Here is a 20,190-nt window from a genome sequence, read left to right as displayed (position 1 = left end):
ATTTAACTTTCATTTGATAGATCGTAAAACATACGATCTAAATTTTAGTAATTTTTTTAATGGTTTATCAAAATAGTTAACAATAAAAATAGTCTTAAAGGAATTATACAAAGTATAATATATTTTTTATTTATAACAATATTGTTTGTTCAATCTGTTAAAATAATATACAAAATTTGTAAATTCTTGGTTTCTATATATATATTTTAACATATTAAATTAACAAAGAAAATTGACAGAGTACACAGAACAAAATTCAGAAATTTGAAGTGAAAATATTTCAGTGAAATGATTTTAAAATATACGAATCTTTTATTTAATACTTTTTTGAATTTTAAATTTATTGAATTTTACAGAATCTTTCAATATCTGTTTTGTGCACACCATTTAAATGTATCTCTTATATAAAAGTTAATTATCTAAAATAAAGTGATGCAAGCGATAATTTAAACTTCCTTATTCAAATTTTGCTTTTATGAAATATCGGCAATAAAAAAAATATTTAAGCAAGGTACTTTATAAATTCTTAGAGTATAAAAAATCATTATAATAAGCTACACCAAACGTTATTTTTTATTTAACAACGCGTTTAAGCAATTATTCATCAATCGATTGCCATGCCTATTTATTTAACGTTTAGATAAATTTATTGGCACACGTATTAAAAAATTCTATTATGATAAATAATTTAACTACTTGACTTTAAAATCAACGTATTTTATTATTTATGAATAAAACATCTGAATCAGAAAAATATGTCAAAAATACTTTTTAAAGTATAAAGTCCATTATAAAGTCCATTTTTTAATGAATTATATAAAATACACTTTCATTTATATGGCAAAAAATATTTATCCAAACAATTATAGATATCAAGACTATTGGTAATATTGGTCTTATTACCAAGAGAAAGCGAGTGATAAAAAAATTGAGTGACGAATCATTATGGAAGCTATATGGTTATGAAGGATCCAAAAGCTTATAAAAAATTAAATATATTCCGTTCATATTATTTTAACAAAAATATATAGCTCTTCTAGGAAAAATAAATTGAGAGAAAAGTATTTACCAAAATGATAAAATATCATTTCCGAATTCTTCAATTTGCATTTTTCTATTCACCAGACAACAATATTTATTACAATTTAATATAAACTTTTAATTAATAACTTATTGTATTTGATCATTAACTTAATACATTTTTTAAAGTAACACAATTTATTCATTAATTCATTATTGCTAAAAAAATGTCGATAAATTATAGAAAATAAGTATCAAGTACAGACGATAATTATAATAGGGTTTTGCTATTAAAACTTAAATTAAAAATCTAATTAATGGATAAAAATTTTGATTTTTTATAATTAACATTGTTTATAATTAATAATTTTATAATTTTAATAAATTTATATTTTATAATTAATAAATTTATAATTTTTTATAATTAACATTAATAAATGCTAATGCTGACAACTGTTATATTAAAACGTGTCAAACTACTAATTTTTCAAGTATATGCTGTGCTTAATATGTATTCATAAAAAAAAAATAAATAAAATCATGAATATAATATTATTTAATACAAAAGTAACAACAAAAGTTTAATTAAAAAATAAAAAAAACCTTTATTTTGTATTAAAAAACATAATTTTCATGATTGTATCAATACGCATATACACATGATTATATATGCGAAAATATATGCATGCGTGTATATATATATATATATATATATATATATATATATAAGAATTTATTATAAGATCGTTTAATTCCGATTAATAAAAAACAGTGATAAATATTTTATAAAAATAAAATTAAATAATAAATAGAATGATAAATAAATAATAAATAATAAAAATAAATTGTATTATGGATTAGAAAATTAGAAATTAAAAGCATAACATTATTTTATTTTATGTATACACATAAAATACCTACATAAAATAATAGAACCAATTTATATAATAAATTTTCTGAGCATATTCAATATTGTTATGGTATTATTATATTCAGCAAATCATTTTATTCGAAATTTTATAAAAAACAAATTAATTATTTTAAATGTAAATTAGAAAAATTGAATTACTTTGAAACCGATATGTAGTACAACTAGTGCTTTATATTCTGGTTATATTTTTATAAATGTAAGATAAAAATTCTTGAATTGCGAATCAATCCGTCAATTATAAATTTTATTTTCATCAAATTTATATAATGATTTTGTAGATTACGTACGTCTAAAAATACTATTTTCCATTCTTATATGTTTATGTGTAAAGATTATAATGACATTAATTTATACTTATAATGTGATCCATCATTTAATTGCTGTATTATGGTAGCACTGTTGTCACTACCAAATAGAGTCTAGACTTAAAAGTTGCAACCACATAAGCAGATCACGTCTTTCTACTTCTTATACTTTAAAAGATGAAAATATGGAAACAAGTTTAATATTGAACAAGCAGAACCAGATGTTTAAATAATTTGAATTCTAATTAAAATTTTGTGGTTCTAAAAATCATGGAGAAACATGTTGAACGCTTCATAAGCAAAAACTCAGAATCGCAATTAATAGGGATTATTATAGCAATTTTTACAGTGACAATAACATTAGGTAAGAAATACACAAATTATTAGAGAATGATTTATTTATTTTCTTACACGTTTAGGTTAGACTTTGTGCACGTTTTTAACTTGACATAATTATAACCCAATTTTTAAATGATAATTTTATAGTATTATAATTTTTATAATTTAAAGATAATATAAAATATTTAGAATACTAAAAAAATTTATGAATATTAAAACTAAGGCAATGACAGTAACAATGATAACATTATAATTGAAAACATAATAACAAAAAAAATACATATCCTAATAAAAATTAATATAAATTAGACTACTTTTTTCCTTAATAATAATACACGCTTGCTTATTATCATATTATGAAAGCATTCCAAATTATTAAAGTATTATCATGTACATAAAATCATTTCTGCTTAATATATTAATTTAGTTTGACATTTTCTTCTGGTAGTTCTTTATGTTTTATGGAGACGCAGAACATCTATTGGACATTGCATACTTCTTACGGGTCTTTGCAATGCTGGTAAAACACTCATTTATGCTCGACTGATACATACCAAGTATGTGCAGACTCATACCTCTGTAAAAGAAAATATTAGTGACCTTGAGTATAATGTAAGATTTTAATTGAAATATTTTTATAGATGTAATATAAGATAGATTACAATTATGACTTATCCTTTAAATTGATTTATAATAATGTTTACACTAGATTATAATACATTACTAAATATATTAAATTTCTTGGTGGGCAATTTTTTATTTTTATATAATGGAAATACATAAAAATGCATTTAATTAATTTTTATTGTAACATAAAATGGAAATTGTATAATTGCGTATTTTTATTAAATTATTTAATATGTTTTTTTATAAACAAAATCGATAGCACTCTATCAAGATAGTTGATATTCCTGGACATGAACGATTAAGATACAAATTTTTTGACAAGTATAAAAAATTTGCAAAAGGGTTAGTATTTGTTATTGATTCTGTAACTATTCAAAAAGATGTAAGAGATACTGCCGAGTAAGTATTAGAAAGCATCGTCTTTACAAATTTATTATTAAGTTCTTTTATAATTATAAGTTTGTTTTAGATTTCTATATACTTTGCTATCTGATTTAATGATACGTAAAAGTGTTCCAATATTAATTCTTTGCAATAAGCAAGATCATACTTTAGCAAAAAACAGTACAGTTATAAAAGCTGTACTTGAAAAAGAAATGAATTTGTTAAGGGTAACTAAAACTAATCAATTGGATAACACAGATGCATCATCATCTAATGTATATTTAGGAATAACTGGAAAAGATTTTTCATTTTCACATCTTGATAGAAAAATTAAATTTGCAGAATGCAGTGCTGGTACACCAACTGATTTGGAACAATTTAAGTCATGGTTGATAAATTTGGATTAATATTTTATTTAATATCTATTTGTATTTATTTCTGAGAGAATGTGATTACTTATTTTATGACAAAATAATGAAATTTAAACAATAAAATTATAAGAAGTTTTATTATTTATAAAAATATTTTTTAATAAAATTTTGAAAAAAGAATAGTTAATTTCTTTTAAATTAAAAAATGTACAAATTTGTTTTAATTATATATAGAGATACGATCAAAGTAGTAATTAAATTAACAAAATAATTAAATCAAGGATTTTATTTATTCTTGTCATTACGAAATGATTAAGAATTGAATAAAATAAGGTTAGTGTGATTTTTGTTTTTATTAAAATGAATATTTATTATATTATGAATTTTTATTAAAATGTTATGACAAGAAAAATATAGTAAAATAATTTGATATTGATAATTTATTACAAAACTTAAATATGAAAATATTTTTATTAATTTATATAGATCAATTAACGTAAACTACTGTAAAAATATATTGACGAGCAAGTATTTTAATGCTCAACAAATAATTAATTATGGAAATGCTGTATATTTCATAACTAAAATTTGATGGTGTAATTGCACTTTCTAAATATGCATTTGTTTACCTTGACAATCGTATTTTGCAGAAAAAAAATGCAGATCTTTTCGCGCGTTACGTAAGCTTCTGATAAGGCCTTGATAATTATTTTTGCTCGTGTCCGTTTTAATAACGTTAAATAAATAGTTGGTAAATCTTATCCATCTGATTGACTGCTCTTTGTGCGGAAGTAATACAGATTATCGATATTATCTTGGCAAAGTCGACGTTGCATGACTCGTATACGAGAATCGAGAAATGCGAAACTGCATTTGTAATCGATTCCAATCGTTCACATGCGATAATACAAACTAGTTACCGAATGAATTATTTAAAATAACTTCGGTTCCAAAGAATTAGTATTCAGTAATATTTTTGTTTCTAATACTTTTAAAATAAAATTGTTATTTTACTAATAATTTTAATGATTTGATTGTTTATTCATTTAATCAATAACTGGTAATCGAGATTATATTATAAATAGTCTGTAACTTTATATCAAAGTGAATTTTAAATTATTGACTCGATATAGTTAAAATATATGACCTACTAATTAATTAAATTTATATACAACAGCGATAATATTCGTTGATGGATATCGATCGATGAGCTTTATAAAAATTATTCATTTTCGTACCAACAAGTATTTACGGTTCATTTATTAGTTAGTTGTGCCCACTATACACCATGGAATATATGTTGAAAATTTTCGATATACAATCAAATTTTTTAAATCTAATTTTACATTATTTTACATTTAATTTTAGAATATATTATATTATATATTTATATCATTTATGGATGTACATTAAGAAAAATTCTAATTTTAACAATTGTCTAAAAATTTCTTAATAACATTGCGTATATGATAAAATTAATATATGCAACTCGAAGTCATTCATATTACATTTAGATATAATTAAGTTGTATAGTGTAATAAGGAATAAGTCATAATAAACAAAAAATGCATGTTCAAAAACAGTAGTTTAAAAAAATTAACTTCTACAATTCTTAATTGTAGTATTTCAGCTTTAATTACACAAATATAAATAATTTATTTATGTTTAGTTATAAATAAAGATTTTGACTTTAAATATTACGAAATCGTTAATATTTAAAGAATAAAATAATAATAATAAAAAATATATTTAAGATGGGTAATATTGTTTTATCATGAAATTAATAAATAATTTTTTAAAATCTTTTTAATGTTACATAATCGAATTCGACAAATTCATTTTAAAGTAAAATAGACATAATAAATTTAACATACTCAAACTAACATTTTTCAAAATACTTTCCTTTTTAATTTAAGTATTTCTCTTTGTAGACCTACAAGCAAATCATACATTCTTGAACTTATTTAAATTATATAAAATTATTAGTACATATATTGGTCCAGATTAAATTTACCTTCATTACTTTTCCATACGACTTGTACATCAAATATATTATCTCTTAAAACAAGTTTCTCAAACTGTCTCATACCTCCACCAACACCAAAATAATAAGTTTTACCAGCAACATAACTGTATTTCAAAAACAGAAATTATATAAGATATTTTTATTTGCAAATGAAATTATTAAAATAAATCTGATAGTACTTGCCCAATTCCATTTTTCTTTAAATGCTGTTTAAATATCTGATATAGCTTTTGATGGTTATCTGGATTATAAATAGTTTCACTTGTAAATATAAAATCATATAGTGATTTTGCACTATTACTTGCTAAAAGATTACTAAATGATTCCCAATCACCAGTATAAAATTTACATGTTTCTTCCACAAGTTTATAATTATAGCAATTTAAAATTACATTCGGAATTGTTACAAATTCAATAACTTCATTATTCTAAAAAGTATAAAATATTAAAAATAGATATTTACAAAGATAATAATTTAACTTGAAAAATATTTTTATGTAGGTTATAATATATTTACATATATAAATGATCAATGTATCAAAAATATAATTGTACCTCATAATTACAAAGAATAGTACTATTTATATATTAAATATGTCATGATGATATTTAATTATTATAAATAAAATGATTTAAAAAATATTTCAAATATAAAAATAAAAAGTTCATAAATACATAGTCTTGAAAATCGACCAAGGACCCTTGAAGTAAAGCGAGAAGACCAATTATGCCAGCTCCACAACCAAGATCTAAAATTGTTTTATTGTTAAATGCAATTTTTTCTGATAATAGGTATTTTCCTAAGTCATAGGTACATTCCCAGATTTTTAAACCTCCTGATAATAAAAATTATATATATTACATTCAAACAAATTTATATATATATATATATATCCAAATGTTGAAATAAATATTACCTTCATATTTGGCTGGTAGAAGATCAGAATGTTGTGATTCAGCTTCAATAATATTTCTACAGTTTTTTTCAACAAGATTTATAACAACTTTATTGGAATCAATAAGTTTTAATGGAAAATTTGGAAAATTTATATTTGATATAGGCTGACTTATTAGTTCATAATTCTTTTCAAATAATTTTGCTAAATCAATATTTTTAGCTGAAAACCAATTTAATTGGCTTTTTTTTTTACAAATTTCCTCTTGATTTTCTAATGAAATAAGCAGAACGATAAATTAATATTTTTAAAATAATTTTAATTTTAATAATAAAATGCACGACTGAAGTTTACCGACACTAATAAATAAATTAGACATAAAATAATATTTACCACTAGTAGAATTTAATGTGGCAAAATTAAACGTAAACATGTTTTTTTTTCAAAAATCATACTGGTTTAATTCTTATGAATGTGGATGTGGAGGTTCAATTTAGAATGACTAGTCAACTATATTAAAATATTATCATTCCTATTTATGCATTTAATCGACTAGTAAGGATTATATATTAATAATCGATTGTTTTAATGTTAAAGTTGCGTTTATTTATGCAATGCTTACTAGCAGTAGTGTCAGTACTGCTAACATGTGAGTGGCAACTAAAGAAAAAAAAAGTGGAAGGGGCTACCGATACGAGAAAAAGTGCCATCATAATGTAATATCGTCTTGAAAATGAAAAATAAGTATACGGAAAAACAATTACATATTAATTAGTTTGTGAACCCAGTTGAGCATAAGAGCAGAGTAAATATAGAAGAAAATTTATGTAGTTTTTCTTTATTACAAGACAACTCTTATTATTATTAGTAAATTCAAAACTAGCGCATACGTGATCACCAATTAGTATAAAGTTATTTTTGCGCAGACTCAGATTCCACTTAATCTGTTTAATTTTAAATACTGCTTAATTTCCTTATGAAGTATTTAATCATTTTTTACTTAAATTTCATATAAAATTATCAACTAAATTATATTAAATCATCGTTATATATAGTACTAAAAAATATAAAAACATAAATATAATAATAAAAAATGTTTAAATCCTGATATTAAATACTAAATACTTACTATTATAAAAATATTATTTATTTATAATTATTAATAGAACTAAATTTATATAAAATTCTAAAAATGTAAAAATTATTTTTATTCAAACATTTATATAATATTTTAACAATCTTTTTAAAATATAAACTTTTACAAAATTTTGTTTGAAAACATTTGTCCTCATATTTGATAACTATTTAACTACTTCAAGTTAATAAAATCATACAAATCATTTTTTTAGTCTACTACATATACTGCATATATAAAAATGGTATTTCTGTTAGTTCCCATGGTGGCATACATAATTTCCAGACTTTCAGGGGTAATTTAAAGGTTTGTAAATTTGTAATTTGTTTGTAAATCAAATAATGCACTTACATTAATTGAAAAGGGTAATGCATGGAAAAGATAAATCTTCAAGTACTCCATAATTTGTGGTTTAACGATTTCATTACTATTTATTGTTGGTCAAAATTCAGTTAATTACAATTAAATAATGATTAACGGACGAGTTTTACATTTTGTTTTTAAAATCGGTGAACGTAAACTCACCGCCAAATTTTATAGAGAAATTTTGGGAATGAAGGTAAATTGTTAAAAACTATATTAATGTACTTGCAATTATACATATGTTATAAAATTACTTTGTACAGGTACTTCGACATGAAGAATTTGCAGATGGCTGTGAAGCTGCTTGTAATGGGTATGCTTATTCATTTTTGACAAACATTTGATACAGTGTTTATAAACATATTTTTTACAGACCATATGCAAATCGCTGGAGTAAAACAATGATTGGTTATGGTCCTGAAGATAGTCATTTTGTGATTGAACTGACCTACAACTATGGTGTAGATCTATACGAAATAGGCAATGATTTTCAAGGGATAACAATTCGTTCAAAAGAAATAATTGATAGAGCTAAGAAACATAATTGGCCAATTAATGAACAAGATGGAAAATATATTTTAGAAGCTCCAGGTGGATATAAGTATTTCATCATTAATGAACCCCAACCTGTTAATCAAGGTATATATAATAATAGATTTTATCTAAAATAAATTTTAGTATTTTGTATAATTTTTTTTCTATTAATTGCTTATACAAGTTTTAAAATTGTTTATTAGATCCTATCGAAAAAATTGCTTTATCGAGTTCTAATCTTAAACACAGTATTATATTTTGGAAAGAAATCTTAGAAATGACACTTGTTGAAGAAAAACAAAACATGGCTATTTTAGAATATGGAAGCAATCAAGCTAAACTAGAAATTATAGATATTGGTATTAATTTTTAATTTTTAAAAACATTTTTTAGTTTTTTTTGTTATATATAATTCTTGTAGGTATTGAAGTTCAACATGCAAAAGCCTATGGTCGTATTGCCTTTGGTGTTCCAAAAGCAGAACAAGAAGTTATTCGTAAAAAAATTATAGATAGTAAAAATAAAATTTTAACTGATTTAATAACTCTTGATACTCCTGGAAAAGCATCCGTAACTGTTATAATTTTAGCTGATCCTGTAAGCATATTTTTTATTTAATTTCAAAACATTTTGTTTTATTAATATTCATATAATTTAAATTCATAGGATGATCATGAGATTTGTTTTGTTGATGAAGAAGGTTTTCAACAGTTATCCATTCCAGATTATGCAAGTGAAGCTATTCTTGATAAATATATAAACAGAGATGATAAGAAAAAAGAACAAAATAAGTGATTCTAGTTTTACATTATTAATAAACTTCAATGGTTCCGTAATTGTATGGTTTTTAAAAATGAAAATTTATTAAATATTAATTTTAGACAAATTTTATTTATTTGTTAATCATAATGTAGAATAAATAAATAAATATATAAATATATATATATATATATATAATTTTGTTTTATTAATTATTGTTAAGAAGATTATAATAATATATAAGTGTAATAACCAAATGAATATATATATATATAATGAATTCTTATTAATATGGTAAAAAATTAAGCATTATTTTATGAATAACACAAATACCTTCAATGTCGAATTTCAAGATTTCTTAAGAGGGGAGATTTAATTTCGTATTTAAGTTTTAGTCTTTAAAGAATCAAAATTCAGTATTTTCTATAATGGAAGAAAACAAATTTTGTATTAGAGGTGTTAAAAAATACATAAATATTAAGTATATATTTATAAATATAAGTATAAAAATGGTTTTACTTAGTAATAATCAATTTAAAATATAAAAATATAATTACTTCAATTAATTAATGTGATAATTTTTATTAAATATTTATACAATTAGCTTGCATATATAAATTTATATATCAGTCATTACATATATTAATGTCTGTATGATTGATATAAATAATATAGCAATCGTATAATTTAGGTGCTTCTTTAAAAACTATTTTAACATATTCATGTTTTATTGTTTTTTTTTTTACTAATAATATCTTATTTTATCTATCAGCAAATCGACAACTAACAATATTTAAAGTTCAAATAAATTCATAATGCATAAATACAATGACTAACGAGTTTAATAGCTAAATAACATTTATTGTGAAATATTGTACAAATTCAATTGTTTTGAATATATTTGTCATCAAATTATACGTAGCATAATTATTTAAAATCGAATTAATTTTATAAATACCGGAAATTTTAATTACTAGTCAAAAATTAGTTTTTGATTTTTTTACAATATTAATTTTAAAATATACATATAATTTTTTAAATATACTAAATTGCGTTAAAAAATTATTTGAAATTATTTGTAATAACAATGTTACTTTTAAAATAATTTTTAATTTATGCAAAATATAAGTTTATTATTGATACCATTCTAGCATTATAATAAATAAGTGTTATACTGTCTCAATGTTTTAATGATGATCAATTTAATTAAACCAATTCACAAAATGGGCCTGGGAAAGGCAAATTGCAAGATAAAAATTACGTTTTGTAATTTGTATAAAGTTGCATAAAAAAATTGAATATAAATAATCGTTATGTTGTAAATAGCAGATTACTTTTACTTGTTTCAAAAATATTCAGACAAATAAATAGGAAAAATATTTAATTGGCCTAGGGATGAGTTATTGTTTGTTCTATCCAGATCAGCAGTGTTCTATTCTACGTCAGGGGCAAGCAGAAATCAGCTCATAAGTCAACCTTTACTGCGTATTGTATAGTCGTGTATTTGTAGAAGCCTCTCTCTTTATCTCACTATCTCTCCTTCCGTCTCCACCGCTACAAGATGTTGGCTTATAGTATACCATCACAGTTTATCGTACTGGTCATCAGTGACGTTTGAGTGACCGTGAGTCTAATGTGCGTTGAATCGCGTTGACCTACGCGCTCCACATGACTTTATTTTCCCGTTGATTCGTTTGGCAATATAAAAATATATCCAGTCACCAACATTTGAATTTTATTATTCTACTGATTGACTCCAAGTAGAAAGTCGTGAAAAGTTATGGCTTTTCGAACGAGTTTAGCCAGTGTTTTCATCCTTGTACTCCTGTTCATCATTTCTGGTAGGTTATTAGAATAGTTCGCTTATTAACGTAAATGTTAAACAAAATGTTTGTTAATTTATAATTATCTTTTTATATCATTCACTCATTATGCTGGTCGGTTAAACTTTTACACAAGCGTTAGAATTGTTTAATCTTCCTACGTGTCTGTTATAACGAGAATTTCGCATATAATGATCTAATGTTTCGTCACTTGAAAATATGAAAAATAAAAATCTGCTTTATTGATACATAATAGAATGACATAATAGATATTATTACGGTGATATTTAACATTACTTTATATTTGAGTATCGGTGTAATTCTTTATGTTTTAATGTTAATTTAAGTCCACTTTTGGTTCTTAAAAATCAAGCTATGTAATGTGCATTAAGTGTTTATTATATTTTTAATTTAGTGTTTATTTAAAATAGAAGTGATATTAGCAGAAGAAATTTTAAGTGAAAGATTAGATTAAAAATAAATAACATATGAAATTTCTTTTCATTTTCAATACACGTATTGTAATTAAAGCACATGCTATATAAAATATACTGGGTCTTTTAATCGGTAAAAATAATATTGTGCTTATATACATGCATGTATACATATACTTATATAATAACAACAATAAAGAATAATTTGATGTTTCTTTTGTAGATCTTTAAATTGTATAATAGTAGACTATGTTTTATTAAACTTTTTATCTAATTTCATTCTTGTAACATTATACAATTATTAAAAACACAATAATATATTTATTAAATATCATATAAATACTATAATTGTTTTTATATAACACATCTTATTTTGAATTATACTGTAAACATTATATTACAAATGCATAGATAATTTAAAAATTAAAATTAAATTTTTAATTTTTAAATCAGTGTTAAAATACATTATAAAAACATAAATTTCTATATCATTTCAAAATATTAAATAGAAACTATGTAAAAACTGAGACTAATGATAAAAAATATAATCATTTGATTAAATTGACGTGTATTTTATTATATATATATCGATATAAATAAAAATATAATTAATGAGTTTTTCAATATAACAACGATTAAAAAATAATTAAAATATGCAAAATAAAAATATAAATTTATACTTATTATAATAATATAAATTTATTTTATACTTATTTGCAGATTTTTTTTTTTAAATATATAAAAAGTATTTTTTGAAAGTCGCATAGAAAATTATTACTAAAAATCCAAAAATAATTAATGGAAAAATTAGAAATATCGTCAAAATTTCGATAATTAAAGTTTAAAACTTTGTTTTTTATCAATTAGCCAGATTATGAAATACGCAGACTATAAGTTGCTACATCAAAAGGGAAAATCATGGATTTGTTCATTACAGACTAGGAAATATTTCTGATGATGTTATCAAAATTGTAGAGAAACAACTTGTAGTATGTTCGAAATTGTACGGATGTTTAAATAATGATATAACGATCCTCGTGATGACAGACGTAGCACTTGCAAACGTTATTATTCACTTATCTGTATATAGAACAATTTAACAATACGTTTGAATATAGCACGATTATCATTCAACGTTCAACGAAATTTCCTCACATTGATATAGTATACGAAAAACCCGCTGATAATAGTGATATATGAAGCCTATTTATCAGTGTAGATTAAATAAAGAAAACTTAAAATTATTTAAACTGTGTAGCAGACTACATCTTCCATGAGTAATGGATCGTGTAAACAACTTATTTACTCTGTAGATATAATTATATAAATATATACCTCCTTTAGTGATATTATTTATATTGCAATAATATAATATTTAAACTGTATAATTTAAGGACTTTGAAATCTAGATTTGAATTATTAAATAATATTGAATCATTAAAATATCATTATAATATGTTATAATTAAATTAATAAAATCAATCCGATAAGAATTATTTTTAAAAAACTGAACATTTAAACATAATTTTTGGAATATATTAATTATTAAATTAAAAAATATGCTTCAATTTATATATTTTTCTGATTATTATAGTATATTATAAATAATAATATAATTAACTTTTAATTAAGAATTCGTTTCTAATTTCATCAAGAGGAAAATTTATTATCTGCAGATTTAACATTAGTAATTATTTCGAAATCATATATTTTTTAGTTAAAAAAATATATGAGTTATTAGATGGAAATTTGTAACAAAATTATGAAAAAATAAAAATTAAAAAATTGCTTATTCATCAATTTAAGAAATGTGTAACTATTATATAACTGATAAATGTTACATTATATTTTTGTTAATAAATATTGATTACATAAATATTTGTTTATCAAAATATATTTTCAGGTGTAAACAAAAAGATTATGCACATTATTTGCGTTGTGTCTATCATTTAATTATTTGTTTTTTTTATGTTATATTAATCTTATATATATATATATATATATATATATATATATATATAATAATATGCATTATAAAGAAAATATTTAAAATATTCAATAATGATTAACAACAGTTATTGTTAAATTCATAGATAATAAAAATATTTGAATATCATTTTAATTTGTTATTATTTATAATAATAAGATATATTAACATAATCTATTTTCAATTCAATTATTGTGGTTGAAAAGAAAACTAATTTAACAGATATATTTCTTGAGATAATGGAAATTTTGCAATTAATCACTTAAATTTTTTTTTTTCATTTATGATAATCACTATTTATTAGAAGATATTCTAAATATGTATATAATAAAATTAATTATTTGCTACATATATTAAAAAGTAAAAGAGAATTACCGAAAATTGTTTAGCATTATTTTAAAATTAAATTACTATATATATAATTATGAATATTGTAGTAATTATCAACCATTCAATACAAGAAATGTCAATAAAAAATGTATGTAAATATTAGCAAAAATGAAAATTTCAAAATTAGTTATACTAATAAATATTTTACTGATAACATTAGAAATCATATTTAATGCAAATTTTTCGAGTAAATTTATTCTAACATTTATTATACTAATTCTATGTGAAATTGAAAATTGTTAAATATTTTATGCAAAATTAAATTGCTGTTTTTTGGCAATTTAAAATATGTCAATTAAACTTTCAAAATTTATATATCGTATATAACGACAAAAACTTTGTTACTTTACAATTTCAAATGAATTTAAAACGTAAAGAAAAGCAATATAATTATTGAGTGATGTTAAAGTAAAAGAGATCTCTCAGTGTGCTCTGTCTGGAGTTTTATATATTACATGTAATAATTTGTCCATAAATAGTAACACAATTTCCCAATTAGAATTTTGACAATTGTATGAGTCAAGCAATTAGTTCTGTACAACAGATTTACTTAAATATTTTTAATATAATTGAAAGCTTAATATAAATAACCATTCAATATTTTATTACCTTAACATAATTTTTGTTCTTCACAGTGAGAGATGCCGATGCTGCAAAGAGTAGCCGAAGGGGAGGAAGTAGTAGTGGTTGGGGATTTAAATCTAGATCGACCCCAAAAAGTAAACCCCAACAATATAATCAAGGTATGGAAAAATCTTATTATTTTTCATATGGATCCGTGTTACTTAATTACATGTTTAAAATTTTTAATTTCTCAATAGATAATTATAATTAAAAATAATAAACATATATAAATAAAAATTTTTACCATCATAATAATATTATTTAAAAATATTGTTTAAAAAATCCCTGTTTTAATATAAGCTTTTAATGATATTTTACGTAATTTAATTTGGGTGTAATCTTTTTTATTTTATTCATTAATATTATACTTTCGTTGTAACCATATATTGATGACAGTTTATTCTTCATTTATACCAAGTTCATTATATTAGTAAAATTATTAAATACAATTTTTATATTCAATCAAAATAAACTTTTATATTCATTTCAAACATGACTATTTATTTTGAATATATTAATAAATATTTATCTATTATTATTATTATGTATTTATCTATCCTAACAACGATAAAATATAAATTTCATTAATAACGTGAAATATACATTTTTTTTAATATTCTCTACAATTAGGCGAACATTCATTTAAAATAATAACATTATCGCTTAATTATCGTTTTCTTGGTTGATTGGAATTATGTCTACTCACATTTTAAGTATATTTAACTTTTTCTAGCTACAATAAAATAATTCTTTCTACTTTTTCTGTAGATAAATATGAATGATATAAGATGTTTACAATAACTATGAAATTATGGAATTTAAATGAAATAAATGTAATAAACAATTTAGCTATGAAATAATTATAAATATAACAAGAATAATTAGCCGAATTATAGAATATTAGATTAAGCCTTAAATTTTTTATTTTGTGGAACAATTAATATTTTTAAAATAAGAAAATTTCAGATCTTATATACTTTTATACATATAGTATATTCCAATTTCTAATCAAATAATTTCCACTTGGATTAATTTGTATTTTATATTTGGAACTCGAAAATTTAGCTTTTTTAATTGAAAAATTAAAATTAAAATATTTCTTTTAATTTATGAAGCTTATATATATATATATATATATATATATATATATATATAAGCTAAAATTGAGGTCTGAAAATTTAAATATAGCACTTGTCGTAGAAGTACTAAATATAACGATACTATTACAAAATAGTGTATAGAATAGTGATAGGTTGAAAAGTTTTTAAAAAGCTTTATACTTGTGTAATTGCAGGTGGCTCTAAGCCTGGTACTATAGGATGGAATGTTCCGTCAAATAATAAACCTGTAACTGGTACTGGCACCGGTAGTGCCATTCCAAAGGCATCAGCACCAAATGAGCACATATCAAGAACAAGTGCTACCAATGTTCATTCGGGATATCCATCTAGTGCAACAGGTTTGTACTACACGGACACGATTGGACTTTAATTTGTATTACGAATTAAATTTTATATATACTTTTGGCACTTGATTAAAAAAATCTTGTAAATATTGTTCATATGTTCAGGAGTTCACGGCAATCAGCAATCTTACAATCCATCCGGTGGATATAACCCTTCAGGTGGTTATAACCCATCAGGTGGATATCATTCATCAGGTAGCTATAATCCATCGGGCGGCTACAATGGCTATAATCCGTCGGGCGGCTACAATGGCTATAATCCATCAGGCGGCCATAGCGGTTACAATCCATCAGGTGGTCATGGTGGTTACAATCCCTCCGGTGGTTATGGTGGTTACAATCCCTCCGGTGGTTATAATCCGTCATATGGCGCTGGACACGGCTTCAGTAGTGTTCCCGGACAAGGGTATAATCCATCGTATGGTGGTGGTCACGGATTTAGCGGACATTCACCGTCTTACGGGCAGCAACCACAAACCGTGATATTACAATCGCAATCTTCACGTCCCGGTATTGGACAACTCGCCAAAGAAGCTTTTGTATTTGCTGGTGTCAGTGCTGGAGTCAATGCCGCCGTTAACAGAATTTTACCTGGTGAGTGTATCAAACCGCATCACCAAACTCATTTACTTACGAAGTGTTAAGATCATGTTAAGCTATCTGAATTTTGTATGATAAGCTTCTTCACTCGCAATTTCCATTACGCACGATACATAATTGCCAGTACATTGAGGACTAATGCCATTCTACAATCTTCTTTATTTTTTTATATTTCTGGAGGATTATAGAAAATTTATTAACTTTCCTATTCGGAAAATAATCAGCTATCTCTGATAGCATGTTCAAAAGAATTTTTAATGAAATGTGTTCCATATTTGATAAATAAAGAAATTATAGTTGTTTCAAATATTAATTTTTATAATATTCTAAATATTTAATAATATTTCTACTGTGTGTGTCCATAAAAGTGTTACAATAAAAAAAAAGAATTTATTATATTCCACAAGGAAGGGCATCTTATTTTTAATTTTAAAAAGGAAGAAAGACAGCTCAATTGGAGGAAGTAATAATAGTAAAAATAAAATAGGAAATGAAATCTAACTTATTTATGAAAAATTAGTATCATATTGCCAATAAGAATTATAATTGGAAAATTCTTAACAAAAATTCTCTTTTCAACTTGAATATATTTCAACGATTTGTTTATTGATTTAAAATCTTATCCAATATTCTAATAAAATAAAGGTATGACATTTTGTATGGTCATTTGCTGTTAACTTCTTATCTTGGCATAAGAATTTATATTATTAGATATTATTATAATATTATTGGAAAACAATTTTTCCTATTAGCTTTAAAAACTTAATGACTCTTTTTTGCTGATAAAGTTTTGAAATAATTATAATTTGCTTAAATTATATTTTATCTCGAGTTTTCTTTAATTTTGACTACTTTAATTCTAGACATAATCGCATTATTAACAATTATAATGATATGCTTATGATTTACCTATTTCTTTCAGAATTAATTAATTTCTTATTTGATTTTTTCAAATTTGATATATCTTGTAGTATAGATTAAAATCCTTACATTGTTAATGTTTCCGAGATAATTAGAAAGATTGACACATTTTTTTAATGATTTTTTTTACGAATATAAATATTCCGTGAAAAATAAACACAAAAAATGAATTCAATACGTTGCAATGCTATCATACATTGAGAAATGTCGATAAGAATTTTGATATTAACAAAAATGATGAAGGTATCAAATAATCATAACATTTATTATACCTTTAGAGTTATAACTTTAAAACTATATAAACTACTAATCATTTAATTTGAAATAGTGTAATATACAACTTTGTCTACGAAAAATTCCTTATATTGTTGAATTTAAAGATGCTAAAAATAGGATTTATATATTTTTATTATTTATTAGGTGGAATTTATGGTCATAGTTCGGTGTCGAGCTCAGGTGTGGTGCCTCCCGTATCACATACACAAATTACCTACAATAATTATTACAATAATGGTTCCGAAACACAACCGGCAGCTTCTGTTGGTGCTCCAGTAGCAGCTCCTGCTGTTATTGCAGCCACTGCTCCGGTTTCAAACTCAGCACCCTCTGCACCAGCACCCGCTGTTAGCAATCCTGAACCTAACCAAGTAGTACCACTCAACGATCAAACACATCAAAACGGTCCAAGTCCTTCGGGTTCCGTTATTTCTGATTCAGAGTTGCAGAAGCTCACGGAAAATCTTTTTGCAAAAGATACGAACAACGCGTATAAGTATATCACCATAAATATTCAAGGACATAAGACAGATGATAGCACGACTGACGATGCTACCGATAAGTGAGTCTGAAATTCTTTCAGTTTAAAGAAAAATTTATTTTTATTTTCAATAACAATAAATTTAACTACATGGGATTTCTTTGTAAACAATCGCTTTTTATATTTTATGTAATATTTTTTCATGTATATAATTTATATAAGAATTTAATATAATAAATATATTATTTACAAAATGTGTGGATATTTATAAATGATATACAAAACAGATCTTGTTGTATAAAGATTAAAATATTTAAAATTATATGATTTTATGTATTTTATATGAAATTCAACTTACAAATAATTAATGTCTAATTAACTAAATAATTTATAAGTTCTTAAAACAAAAATTGAGATATTATCTTTTTTTTTTTATACTATAAACACTATTCTACCACTTCTATAAAATTACAGTAGTTACTTTGATTAGAATGATTAAGTGATGCAATTATATTTAAATCATTTAGGGTCCTTAATAAACTTTTTTTACATTAAATTGTTATAATTCTTGAATATAATAAAACACTTACGATGAATAATTATAAATAAGAAACTTTAATTATATGAAATATTAGGTATGATTTTTTTATTTTCATAAAGACAGAATTATCTGTCTTTATGACGCAAAAACTTTTTTTTAATTATATATTGAATACTTTTATTGATTAAACATTTCTTATATTTTATAGTTTATTGGAAGTAAAACCCGAAGCATACGAAATTCCAACTGTGAAAGCAGTTTTGGCTTTGCATGATAATTATGAACTTGACGTCAAGACCAAAGAAAATATGACACCGGAAAAACGCAGGGAGGAGTCAGATTTACTCGATGCAGTTATTGCTACTGATATTATGAAAGAGACAATGAAGTTTCTAGCTGATAAAGGATATGTGCCTAATGATGAATATGAATTTAAAGATACGCTTAAGCGCATCTGGTTCTCCCAGTTTAAACGCATCGATGGTGATGCTTCTAGTTCCGGTTTTGAAACAATCTTTTTGGCTGAAAAGTTCGATAATGAAATCATTGGCTTGCATGACTGGATTTACTTTGCTAAGCAGGAAGAATCCAAAAAGCTTAATTATTTAGGCTACATTAAAAAACTAGATCTTGGAACCGTAAGAATTAATTGATAATAAAAAAAAAAAAAATTAAAATTGGCAGGTTTTAAAGGAAGTAAAAACAAGAGCTCAATAATATTTCATAAATCAATCAATATTTCTATAAATTTAAATATGTTTGCCATGTATTTATATAATGTTTGAAACCAAGTTCATTTTAATTTAATGATGATAATTAAATAAGCCGTATTTGCTTTTATTACAAAATTGAAACTTAATTAGTTATATTCGTTTTAAGATTGCTCGTATTAACTATTTATTGAATTTCGTTGATTTTATTTCTGATTTGTTGTAGAATGGCGCAATTGTGAAAGGAC

General features: G+C 23.1%; 5 protein-coding genes across 5 annotated transcripts in view; 3 read left to right on the top strand and 2 right to left on the bottom strand.

Moving 5' to 3' along the window:
• Positions 1-2,321: 2,321 nt before the first annotated feature.
• On the top strand, positions 2,322-4,071 carry SrpRbeta (signal recognition particle receptor beta). The gene is made up of 4 exons (XM_011498559.1): positions 2,322-2,620; positions 3,044-3,207; positions 3,482-3,621; positions 3,692-4,071. Exons 1-4 carry the CDS (start codon positions 2,527-2,529, stop codon positions 4,011-4,013), a joined length of 720 nt encoding a protein of 239 aa, XP_011496861.1. The 5' UTR covers positions 2,322-2,526; the 3' UTR covers positions 4,014-4,071.
• Positions 4,072-5,959: 1,888 nt separating this feature from the next.
• On the bottom strand, positions 5,960-7,548 carry LOC105361660 (histidine protein methyltransferase 1 homolog). Its single transcript, XM_011498910.1, has 5 exons — positions 7,522-7,548; positions 6,921-7,161; positions 6,679-6,839; positions 6,187-6,431; positions 5,960-6,107 (listed from the first exon to the last, which is right to left on the bottom strand). Exons 1-5 carry the CDS (start codon positions 7,546-7,548, stop codon positions 5,960-5,962), a joined length of 822 nt encoding a protein of 273 aa, XP_011497212.1.
• Positions 7,549-8,365: 817 nt separating this feature from the next.
• On the top strand, positions 8,366-9,738 carry LOC105361396 (glyoxalase domain-containing protein 4). The gene is made up of 6 exons (XM_011498558.1): positions 8,366-8,593; positions 8,661-8,710; positions 8,771-9,036; positions 9,135-9,290; positions 9,353-9,528; positions 9,598-9,738. Exons 1-6 carry the CDS (start codon positions 8,504-8,506, stop codon positions 9,724-9,726), a joined length of 867 nt encoding a protein of 288 aa, XP_011496860.1. The 5' UTR covers positions 8,366-8,503; the 3' UTR covers positions 9,727-9,738.
• Positions 9,739-10,055: 317 nt separating this feature from the next.
• The window catches only part of LOC105361658 (DNA mismatch repair protein Mlh3), a 12,445-nt gene continuing 2,310 nt past the window's right edge, over positions 10,056-20,190 (bottom strand). Inside the window, exon 6 of the mRNA XM_011498909.1 lies at positions 10,056-10,113. Coding sequence (XP_011497211.1) covers positions 10,075-10,113 — 39 coding nt within the window. The 3' untranslated portion in view covers positions 10,056-10,074. The remainder of the gene's footprint in view (positions 10,114-20,190) is intronic.
• The window catches only part of LOC105361395 (uncharacterized), a 9,377-nt gene continuing 453 nt past the window's right edge, over positions 11,267-20,190 (top strand). The window contains exons 1-7 of the mRNA XM_011498556.1: positions 11,267-11,531; positions 14,960-15,067; positions 16,243-16,407; positions 16,519-17,007; positions 18,355-18,772; positions 19,441-19,870; positions 20,169-20,188. Coding sequence (XP_011496858.1) covers positions 11,471-11,531; positions 14,960-15,067; positions 16,243-16,407; positions 16,519-17,007; positions 18,355-18,772; positions 19,441-19,870; positions 20,169-20,188 — 1,691 coding nt within the window. The 5' untranslated portion in view covers positions 11,267-11,470. The remainder of the gene's footprint in view (positions 11,532-14,959; positions 15,068-16,242; positions 16,408-16,518; positions 17,008-18,354; positions 18,773-19,440; positions 19,871-20,168; positions 20,189-20,190) is intronic.

Source organism: Ceratosolen solmsi, unplaced genomic scaffold (genome assembly GCF_000503995.2).
Source record: "Ceratosolen solmsi marchali unplaced genomic scaffold, CerSol_1.0 scaffold30, whole genome shotgun sequence".
NCBI lineage: Eukaryota > Metazoa > Arthropoda > Insecta > Hymenoptera > Agaonidae > Ceratosolen > Ceratosolen solmsi.
Note: the sequence above shows the minus strand (reverse complement) of the source record. Positions and strands in the feature narration are given on the sequence as shown.

What these genes read in the sequence shown, in the direction of transcription:
- SrpRbeta (XM_011498559.1), top strand. Translation starts at nt 2,527, where the DNA reads ATGGAGAAACATGTTGAACGCTTCATAAGCAAAAACTCAGAATCGCAA. An exon ending in TTAGTGACCTTGAGTATAAT is followed by an intron (nt 3,208 to 3,481) that starts GTAAGATTTTAA and finishes CAAAATCGATAG; the next exon opens with CACTCTATCAAGATAGTTGA. An exon ending in GATGTAAGAGATACTGCCGA is followed by an intron (nt 3,622 to 3,691) that starts GTAAGTATTAGA and finishes AGTTTGTTTTAG; the next exon opens with ATTTCTATATACTTTGCTAT.
- LOC105361660 (XM_011498910.1), bottom strand. Translation starts at nt 7,548, where the DNA reads ATGTTAGCAGTACTGACACTACTGCTA. An exon ending in TCTACCAGCCAAATATGAAG is followed by an intron (nt 6,840 to 6,920) that starts GTAATATTTATT and finishes TTTTATTATCAG; the next exon opens with GAGGTTTAAAAATCTGGGAA. An exon ending in TGGTCGATTTTCAAGACTAT is followed by an intron (nt 6,432 to 6,678) that starts GTATTTATGAAC and finishes TATACTTTTTAG; the next exon opens with AATAATGAAGTTATTGAATT.
- LOC105361396 (XM_011498558.1), top strand. Translation starts at nt 8,504, where the DNA reads ATGATTAACGGACGAGTTTTACATTTTGTTTTTAAAATCGGTGAACGT. An exon ending in GAGAAATTTTGGGAATGAAG is followed by an intron (nt 8,594 to 8,660) that starts GTAAATTGTTAA and finishes TACTTTGTACAG; the next exon opens with GTACTTCGACATGAAGAATT. An exon ending in ACTAGAAATTATAGATATTG is followed by an intron (nt 9,291 to 9,352) that starts GTATTAATTTTT and finishes TAATTCTTGTAG; the next exon opens with GTATTGAAGTTCAACATGCA.